This window comes from Centroberyx gerrardi, chromosome 7 (assembly GCF_048128805.1).
Source record: "Centroberyx gerrardi isolate f3 chromosome 7, fCenGer3.hap1.cur.20231027, whole genome shotgun sequence".
NCBI classification, from domain to species: domain Eukaryota; kingdom Metazoa; phylum Chordata; class Actinopteri; order Beryciformes; family Berycidae; genus Centroberyx; species Centroberyx gerrardi.
Window position 1 is genome coordinate 21,375,322 of NC_136003.1, and position 10,702 is coordinate 21,386,023.

General features: G+C 40.4%; 1 protein-coding gene across 1 annotated transcript; it reads left to right on the forward strand.

The window, feature by feature from the left end:
* Window positions 1-1,817: 1,817 nt before the first annotated feature.
* On the forward strand, window positions 1,818-9,997 carry xab2 (XPA binding protein 2). Its single transcript, XM_071916875.2, has 19 exons — window positions 1,818-1,970; window positions 2,358-2,506; window positions 2,823-2,946; window positions 3,056-3,253; window positions 3,578-3,712; window positions 3,825-3,989; window positions 4,162-4,306; window positions 4,397-4,548; window positions 4,917-5,036; window positions 5,156-5,287; window positions 5,435-5,566; window positions 6,511-6,624; window positions 6,734-6,896; window positions 7,088-7,278; window positions 8,135-8,257; window positions 8,393-8,564; window positions 8,830-8,956; window positions 9,165-9,277; window positions 9,401-9,997. The coding sequence occupies exons 1-19, from the start codon at window positions 1,935-1,937 to the stop codon at window positions 9,460-9,462; spliced, it is 2,553 nt and encodes an 850-aa protein (XP_071772976.1). The 5' UTR covers window positions 1,818-1,934; the 3' UTR covers window positions 9,463-9,997.
* The last annotated feature ends 705 nt before the right edge of the window (window positions 9,998-10,702 follow it).

The window sequence follows — 10,702 nt, forward strand, 5'->3', positions numbered from 1 at the left end:
GTTGATAAAATGATACCACAGACAAACACTTCACACCTGCAGACATGAGAGACTGGGGCACAGTGTTTTCCCATAGATTTTGGGATTGGATGACTTCATTATCAGATTTGAAATTTAGCGGGATACATTTTTATTAGAAAAAAAATAAAGACATTTGAATAACTATCTTCAAATACATTGGCATGCTCTGATTTTGTCCATCCAAAAGGGCACCAAAAAGGCATGGAGAAAAATATTCTTTTAAAAATAGCGATTGCGTACCCTGTATTTTACATAGGCTACTGTACATTTTTTGAAGTTCTAAAGTTGACTTTGGTGTTGTTGAAAAAATAAACTTCTCATCTTTCATTTGAGCCATCATTATTTTCATTATGGCTAATAATTTTGCATTGAGGACACAGCTGGATAGACATTTTTCTCACCTGCAGTAAGACATGGAGACAGGAGCATGCTTGACAGAGAAAAACAGTCATCAGTGAACTCTTAAAAGTGACGGGGAGTCTCTGTTGGATTGAATAGGCTACAATGCTGCTGGACTGCTGTACGTCTCCAAATGACAAACGTGATGTGCACATCAAGCGTATTAGAGATCGATTTAGATCAACTTGCTATACATTGACCAACTTTGATTTTGCCTATGTCACATTCAGGAGTTAAATGATCTAGAGACTGCTAAATTTGTCTAATTTACTCAGGGCCAGTAACATCAGTTGGAATTTGACCATTAACACCAGATAGACAGTAATGTGATATAGCCATCTTGTTGAGACTGTTATATTTTAACTGAGAAATAAATCTGAATATCATCGGTATCGCTGTGAAAAGAGATGCTGATGGATAATATGGTTAAGGGGCAACATATGTGCAACAACCTGGCACCCTTTGACTGTTTGCACATTGTGCTATGCTACAAAATAATTTTTATAAAGATTTAAAAATGCATGTGAAGGTAAAAAAAAAAATCACATTCAAGAGTAATCTAGTGTGCAAATGTATACATAGTTTCAAGGCACCACTTACAAATATACATATCTCTAGGTTGTATTTTTGGATTCTTGGCAATATTTTCTATTCAAAATTGTTTTCATTTTTGGACAACTAAGATAATATCTGGTGTATTCAATATATTTGATTGGGATTTTAGGTTGACAGATAGAGTTCAGAGAACATGAGCATGGTATGGAAAGCCTTGTTCACTAACAGGTGGAATTGGCATCCACTTGCTGAGGTCTGGAAAAAGTAAAGCATCTTCATTATGTGAAAATTATTAGTTTGTTTTTTCATGGAATTACAGTCCATTCACCATAGAACCAGAATGGCCCAGCCACCACGAGGCACATTCTTTAAAGACTTTGTTGGGGGAAGAAAGATAGAATATAGAATAAAAGGGTCAAAGGTTCTCTTTTAGACACAATCCTCTTCTCAAGGGCAATACACAGTACATAAATGAGTTGCTAGTGTACCTGCTACGAAGTAACAAAGAAGAAAAACAAAAACAACAAATAGACTTCATATTGAAAGGTAAATGTGTTTTCCAAATCAAGTTCTGTGACTGGATTCATAATAAAACATCCTGTTATATTAAATTGGTATGAGCTGTGCTTGGTCCTCCATCAAGTAGGCTAAGTTGCCATACTGAAACATGGCAATCATATCAATTAATGAAAAGGGGCTACTAAAAATCGGTGTTGTCTTTATTCTCATGAATCCTGACACGCGCAGTCGTAGACTTCCGAACTACAAGTACAACTACAAACGTTCCCAAGGCGAACAGATCCTGTCGACTGTCAAGCTTATGCAGTCTCTATGTGGCTATTGGCTACACCGGAAGTAGCATTGTGGACTACACACGTTGGTAGAAGTTAGCCTAAAAGCCTGCAAGCTAACATTATCAATTAGTTTTTATTTCAAATGCTCATTTTCTCGAGAAAGAAATGCCTTCACTAAACGGAAAAACGGATGTCATGTTTGTAAGTTGTTTTTTTTTATTTGTAGTTAGCTAATGGCATTGGTTATTTAACAACGTAAGTTAACGTTAGCTAGGTAGTTAGCTTGGCTATGTGTGTAGCGTTAAAGTTAGCTATGGTCCGTAAGCTAGAACCCAGCAGTATCTACTAGATATTTTTAGTCACATATGGGTGGCTCCTAAATAGTGGTAGAAATAGAGTAATTATGAACACCGATTCACGTAATTTATTCAGTTTATTTCAACGCTCCCGAATTGGCCAGCAACTTAAATATGTCGGCTAATTTAGCGCAAAGTTTGGTTGGGTCGCTAGCTAACCTAGGTGCTAAAAGTTTGTTACCACAGTTGTGATTTACCTAATTACTATGTCCTTTGGCTTTTGACTCTATAGGAGGAAGATGATCTTCCTTATGAAGAGGAGATCATCAGGAACCCATACTCAGTCAAGTGCTGGATGCGTTACATCGAGTTCAAACACAATGGGCCTAAATCTACCCTCAATATGATTTACGAGCGGGCTCTGAAAGAGCTACCTGGCAGGTATAAAGCAGGCATATCACTGAGATAGGTTCTGATACAGATTCGTGCTCGTCAACAGATTATTGATAGTACAGAGATACTTGCAAGATAATCTGTTGACCGTGTCAACAAGGTGGGAAATTTAGCAGGCACCATCAGTTGTTGGTAAAATAGCTGGCAAGTGTTATTTGTGTTTAAGATTTGGACGAGTGGCTTGACTATTGTTTAGTTGTTGGTTTAATAAATGTCTAGATGCTCATGAAGTTTAAGCTATTGTTGCTCACTTTTGGCAGTTTTTTTTAACAATGATTCGCTCACTTTCTTGATCTTTTTACAGTTACAAGCTATGGTACAACTATCTGAGAGAAAGACGGAAACAAGTTAAAGGGAAGTGTATCACAGAGCCAGGCTATGAGGAGATCAATAACTGCCATGAAAGGGCCCTGGTGTTCATGCATAAGGTGATGATTCTTAATCAAGCATTGAACCATTTGGCAATTAGGATACAAAATACAGTGTGATCTGTGCAGGTGGTACTTGAAACTAACAGTCTATCTTTCCCAACAATAGATGCCCAGAATATGGCTTGATTACTGCCAGTTCCTGGTGTCTCAGTGTAAGATCACAAGGAGCCGGCGAACATTTGACCGTGCACTCAGAGCTCTTCCTGTCACTCAGCATCCACGCATCTGGCCCCTGTATCTCCGCTTTGTCCGTAACTTGCCCCTGCCTGAGACGGCCATCAGGGTGTACCGCAGGTACCTGAAGGTGAGAGAACACTTCAAGCTCAGTCCCATAAGCATCTGTCATGTAGGATACTCTGTAGGTAGGTTTCTGATGTCAGTAACTCAAGGAAATTGATATGATGTCATGTTGTAATGTGTTATGGCCTGATCATATGCTGAATACACCCTACTATATAGAACCCTAATATGGTATAGGAAGTGAAACACATTTTGTATGTAATCCTATTCAGTAAACTTTAAAAGATTTTGACAGTAAAAATTTAGTCCAACTGTTTTTTCTTTGGGGTGGGGGTGGAAAAGTCCTCAAAAATGCATTATGTTGAGATGTGCTCCCTGCGCTCCACAGCTTTCTCCAGAGAATGCGGAGGAGTACATAGACTACCTACGATCTGTTGGCCGCTTGGATGAAGCAGCTGTGCGACTAGCAGCTGTTGTCAATGATGAAAGCTTTGTGTCCAAAGAGGGCAAGTCCAACTACCAGGTAGGATTTTCTTGTCATCCCCTAAACAACTCTTCATATTCTTCTGGGTATTTTTTGGAAGCTGAGCAAGAAACTTGATAAATCCTTTTTGTACATTCATTTCTTGTGACAGTTGTGGCATGAGCTATGCGACCTGATCTCCCAGAACCCCGATAAGGTGAACTCTCTGAATGTGGGGGCCATCATCCGAGGAGGCCTCACACGCTTCACAGACCAACTTGGCAAACTTTGGTGCTCCTTAGCTGATTATTATATCCGGAGCGGCCACTTTGAGAAGGTGGGCATTCTCTGAATACCTTTCATGCCTCTTCAGTCCATAATGCACACAAGTGCTTAAGATTAATATATTAAATGCTACACTGCTTTAGTTTTGCTGATATTCACTACCATCCGTATATGCTGGTTTGATCTGAATGACTAATGTATCAATGTGTCTTGTCATCCCTCAGGCCCGTGATGTGTACGAGGAGGCCATCCTTACTGTGGTGACAGTAAGGGATTTCACGCAAGTATTTGACAGTTACGCCCAGTTCGAGGAGAGCATGATCGCTGCCAAGATGGAGACTACCTCTGAGATGGGGCAGGATGAAGATGGTGTGTTGGGTTTGTTTTAAATGAGCAAAATCCTTTGCTTTCAATTCTCCTCGCCATGCATGTCTTACCTTTGTGTTCCTGTCCTCCCAGAGGACATAGATCTGGAGCTGAGGCTGGCCCGCTTTGAGCAGCTGATAGCCCGGCGGCCTCTCCTGTTGAACAGTGTACTTCTGCGCCAGAACCCTCATAATGTCCATGAGTGGCATAAGCGGGTAAAGCTGTATGAGGGCAATCCACGGCAGGTGAGTTTTGCAAGAAGTCCATTTCACACAATGCCATGAATCAGAATAGTGTTTCAGTCAGACTTTGCATCTGTCCCCTCATGCACTCTTTCCTCTCCGGTCATTTAGCCCCCCACAGCGAGAAAAATTTTAAATCCCTCCCCCCCAAAAAATGTAAACCCCTACCCCGAACAATTACAATACCAATTATTATTAATTACAATACAGTTGTCCATATATTATGGTATAAAAAACAAATAAGAGCCATTCTTATACTGCAACATTTATTGAAACTGATCCTGAAACTGGTCTAGCAGTGAATTTTACAGGTAACGCTACCTCCATGCAATACGTTCCTGATGACTGTATGCTTAAAATGTCCTCTACAGATCATCAACACGTACACGGAGGCAGTGCAGACTGTAGATCCAATGAAGTCCACAGGGAAACCTCACTCCCTCTGGGTGTCCTTTGCTAAGTTCTACGAGGAGAATGAGCAGCTGGATGATGTAAGTCAAAGCGGTCTTCCCACAGGGATACTACAAGCATCCATTTCATGTCTATTGTGTTTTCCACCCTTGTTTTCTTCTTTTTGTTATCTCTTACTTTTTCTGCATGTGTCACTTAGGCCAGGACCATCTTTGAGAAGGCCACCAAAGTGAACTACAAGCAGGTGGATGACCTGGCCGGGGTGTGGTGTGAATATGGAGAGATGGAGCTACGCCACGAGAACTATGAACAGGCACTGCGCATACTGAGGGTGAGACACCAGCATATTACATCTACAGTCATTCTCACTTTTAAAGTCAAATATATATGATCAACATCAAGTTGTTGTTCTTTACCTGTGTAAAAATGCTACAGTAGATATAGATGTAAAATGTTATGTTTAATTATTTGAATATAGAAAGCTACAGCCATCCCATCCAAGAAAGCTGAGTACTTTGATGCATCTGAGCCAGTCCAGAACAGGGTCTACAAATCCTTGAAGGTCTGGTCTATGCTGGCGGACTTGGAGGAGAGTCTTGGCACTTTTCAGGTATGTCCTTTACATGTTTGTGCGTGTTTAATTTCTACTGAGAATAGACAGTCATGGTCCTCTTCATTATGGGATAGGCTAGTTCTGCTTTATTAGAGAGTATAAGGGAATGATATGCAACAGGCAGAGATCATGGGGCTGACAAACTCACAAGTATGTAGTCTGAGCCTCCGACTGCCGGTCCACTGTGTGCTCTGGAATGTCCCTGAAATCTGAATCTTCACCCATCCCTGTGGACTAGACAGATTTAGGCCGCCTTCGGTTCCATGTAAAATGCTTCGTCTTGATGTTGTCTTCCCTTGAATCGAGGGGCGATTCCCAAAATGCCCGGATGAAAATTGACTGACAAAGTGGAATTCGGGTCCAACGTCTGTTAAACAAGGGAGCATTTATTCTCCCTCGTTCCCTCGTTTTTCCTCCCTTCCACTAAGGGTAAAAAATACAAGCTTCCAGTATGAAGTGTATCCCACAATCCACCGCTCTGCTCCGGTTGCTGAATCTGCGCTGAATGTAACTGAGCGATGTTGTGAAATGATATCCTATAAATGTAAGCTGTTTTGGCAACTTCCAATTTTGATGTAGTTTCAGTTTTTCATAATGCTGCACCATTCAAAAGTGGGCTGGTTGTCAAAAGATGCAGCGTTTTAAGTGTTTTCAATAACTTTTAGCTGCAATTTTATTTGGTTACAAACATGAGAGTAAAACTGCTTGCTCGAAAAGCCTTTTTTCATTTCTTTTCTGTGAGTAAATACATAGGAATTGTGAGGGCTGTTCAGTTTTGACTTGTATTGATCCCTCACCTTTCTTCCCTTGCTGAGAACCAGAAGGGTTTACTTGTTGTACATCAGACGTTTCGTCACTAGGGGGCTCACTGAAGCATGATAATGATGAAACAAATGCAGCCTTGGTCTTAATGCTTTCTTCATCTTCCATTTCCTCCTCAGTCTACGAAGGCGGTGTATGACCGTATTATTGACCTCCGCATTGCCACGCCACAGATCATCATCAATTATGCCATGTTCCTGGAAGAGCACAACTACTTTGAGGAAAGCTTCAAAGTAATTACATGCTACTAATTCACTCATTGTGTAGTCTTTTCTTGCTCAAAGTAGCGCCCATTTAAACAATTTTCTAACATCTATGTTTATGCCTTTCAACTCTTTCTAGGCATATGAGCGTGGCATTGCTCTCTTCAGGTGGCCAAATGTGTATGACATCTGGAACACTTACCTCACCAAGTTCATTGACCGTTACGGGGGCAAGAAGCTGGAGAGAGCTAGAGATTTATTTGAACAAGCCTTGGATGGCTGTCCCGCCAAGTTTGCCAAGAGTAAGTAGCTTTGTTACAGGTATCAGACAACTCAGTTATATTCCACATTAATGTTTTTAATTTAAAAAAATTGTAAAACTGAGATACTTTGTGTAATACTATACATTATATAGTTTTTGAATAAAGGTAAAGGAATTGTGTTCAGAATAAATGTGCTGAAGCCTATTGTACCATTGTGTCTCGCTTTCTAGCCATTTACCTGTTGTATGCTAAACTGGAAGAGGAGTTTGGTTTGGCACGACATGCCATGGCTGTCTATGAAAGAGCAACGCAGGCAGTGGAGACTGAGGAGAGGCATCACATGTTCAACATCTACATCAAGAGAGCTGCTGAAATCTATGGAGTCACCTACACCAGAGCCATTTACCAGAAGGCCATAGAGGTACATGGTAGTATGATAGTATGACATGTACACATTACACTCCATCAGTGACCATGCTAACATGCCATGCTAGAGCTCTGATCTACTGAATTATTTTGATTTTGAGATGATTCATGTAGACACTATACTCTAGATAATGAGTCAATTTAAGTTCTTTCTCGAACTGTAAATAATCAAATTAAGAAACCTGAGCTGCCTATAACAATGTATTTTGTCAGTGAAATACTGCAAAAACAGTTTATGTGATGTTTTTCTTGAGTTTAGAGTTATTCCATACAATCGGGCACATAATTGGGATAAGTAACAAATGAAAATTCTACTTGTAATGTTTTTGCCATTTTTTTCACACTGTAGAACAAATATGAACATCTCTGTCATCAGAAACAAAGCTTTTCAAATAATTATGTCTGGGGTTATTGGCACAACACCTACTACAAAGTCCGACTCATGTGAATTACAAGGCTTGCTATGACGCTGTCACTTAAAGCCAAAGTCACTTTTTATTTGTTTGTTTTAACTTCATCTCAGTTTTACTGGATCTCTAGATCGTATTGGCATGCTTAATGTACTTTTTCATTCACAAATTAATGAATCATAATGTAAATCTCTCTTAAATCTTATATCAGTAGTGGACAGTGACTGGCAAAAGAGCCCTAGATTTCACCATCTTCTATGCTTCAAAAATTGCCTCATGTTGACGTATTACATTAGAAGCATGAGACATATTCTGAATAACTAGATTATCATAATCTGTTCAAATGAGTATTTAAATAACATAATTATTTGAAACGTGTAAACAGTGATTTATCTTCATGTGCATGCATTGGAGATGACCCGAGTTTTGTGTCTCCCCAAGGTCCTCCCAGATGAGCACTCCAGGGACATGTGCCTGCGCTTTGCTGATATGGAGAGTAAACTGGGTGAGATTGACCGTGGCAGAGCAATCTACTCCTACTGCTCCCAGATCTGTGACCCAAGGGTAAGATGATCTACCTCCTGTCATCACCTTTTCCGATTGAACTGTTGCATTTTCTTCATCGATCGGCGCATATTTCCCACTACCACATACTGTATTTCCCTGATGTATTAATGAACTTCCCTTTATTTCTTTCAGGTGACTGCTACTTTCTGGCAGACCTGGAAAGAATTTGAGATCCGCCACGGAAATGAGGACACCATCAGAGAAATGCTGAGGATCAAACGCAGTGTCCAGGCCACATACAACACCCAGGTCAACTTCATGTCCTCTCAGATGCTGAAGGCCACTACAAGCTCCACAGGCACTGGTGAGAAAGCACACACTAACCCATGGCTAGTATTTTTCAGCCTGGGCTAGTGCAAAAATTGCACCCAATGGCCAATTTGAATGTGGGATATTTGAAATGATATGGACATGGTAGCCAAATGCCCCACTCAGCTAGTGCCCCAAATCCTGAGGTTATGTTCCAGGAGCTAATACATGCTACTGTACTGTACAGGCATACAGTTCTGCTGAGGTTTGTGTGTCTGTGTGTGTCCAACCATTTGTCTAACTGTTTGGTTTGTGTCCAGTGTCAGACCTTGCTCCGGGCCAGATGGGGGTTGATGACATGAAGATGCTGGAGCAGAAGGCACAGCAGCTTGCTGCCGAGGCAGAACAGGACAAGCCCAAGCCCAAAGAAAAGATTCTCTTTGTCAGGTCTGTGATCCATTTTCTCCCCCTGGCCACCACCCTTGTCTTCATCGCACAAAGCTACAGATGTGATAGTGGTTGTCTTTCTATGGACGGTATTACTCAAGAGAAAATGAGCTGTGGAAAGTTCCACCCTGTTTTTAATTGGGTTATGTGTGCTGAAGGAATTGAAAGCACATACTGCATGTCTTAACCTCTGCATCTGCTTATGCAGGAGTGACACTTCTCGCAGTGAGCTGGCTGAGCTCGCCAAACAGGCCAATCCTGATGAGATCGACATTGACGATGACGATGAGGATGGAGACGACGAAGAGCAAGGACCGGATGGTGAGTGACAGACACAACATGCCAACAGTCAAACAGCAAATATGATTTCAGTTTAAACATTCATGGATGTTTATTTTATTCATGAAAATGCTAATTGTCTTCTTTTTTGACTTGACTTCACAGAGGTGCAGCTTGAACAGAAGAGTGTCCCCACAGCTGTCTTTGGAGGGCTCAAAGAAGACTGAATGGGGGGGAAAATATCAGTAGCTATCATGTGACCACACATGCAACTTTAAAAAGATGCAGTCTTTGGATTACTGTAGTCGTAGAATAGACTGTATGCATTTTCAAATCTGTGTAACTACTATTGTTTCCCATTTATTTTAATAATAGAATGTGACACATTTGTACCTAATAATTGAATAACAGTGAGAATGGCAACATTTGTACCTTCTCAGTATTTTCCTGGTATGCATGGCACTGCGTATTTTGGTTGTACAGTACATAAAATTATGAGCCTGTGTTAGTATTGGCCACATGATGTCAGTCTTTCTCAATTTTGCAGTTGAAGGTAATTCTTTGAGCAGTTTTCTACTAGTCAGAAATGATAAAGTCATACAATAACTTCAAGTTTGATCTACTTTGATTTTGACTCTTATTTCATGACATCAATTTGTGAAGGAATTAGCAGTGAAAACATGCGGATGTACACCTGTACAATGCGGCGACCTTTCTCTGACAGGGCGGATGTTGTTCTGCCCTAGAAAAACAAAGGGGAGGAGTTTGGTTTCTTCAAGGGAGAGTATTTGATTGAAACCGGAGCTGGGCATTCAAGCCTCACATTGTTGGACTGAAGTTCACCATTTAGTGGCTGTCTTGCAAAACTCTTTTTACACTTTTTTTTTAAAAGACGCAACTGTAATTCAGACATTACTACTCGCATATTAGGATCATGCACCAATCATACATGCATTTATATACTAGTAGAATAATTTGAAGACTGACTAAATGTAGAGTAGATCTACTTAAGTTTTTGATGGATAGGCCTCATGCCATTTCACTTATGTCACCATAAGGGTTAAATTTATGGAAGACTGTAAAGAGTGCAGATGAGGGATACATTATGCTCTTCCATAATTAGATTAAAATAGTTTCAAGGTAATCCTCTTACATGGTTACAGCAGAGGGGTGCTAGGGGACCTCTTGGAACTTTCAGTATTATCATGTGATGAGGAGGCACTCACTGGAAACAAAACCTGAAAAATAACTGGAAAGAAAATATCTCAGTTCAGTATAATTATAAGTGAGGATCTTGAACAATTTCCTACAGTTATTTTTGCCTTTTCGTCCTACTTACATTTACACTTTCTAATGCTACGGGTGTTAACTGTTACTCTCATTCCAGCTTTTATATTTAATATTACTGTAGGCTACTATAAAGGTGCTTGTTGTCTTTCTAACCACTTTGCCACCCACTTTCTTTAA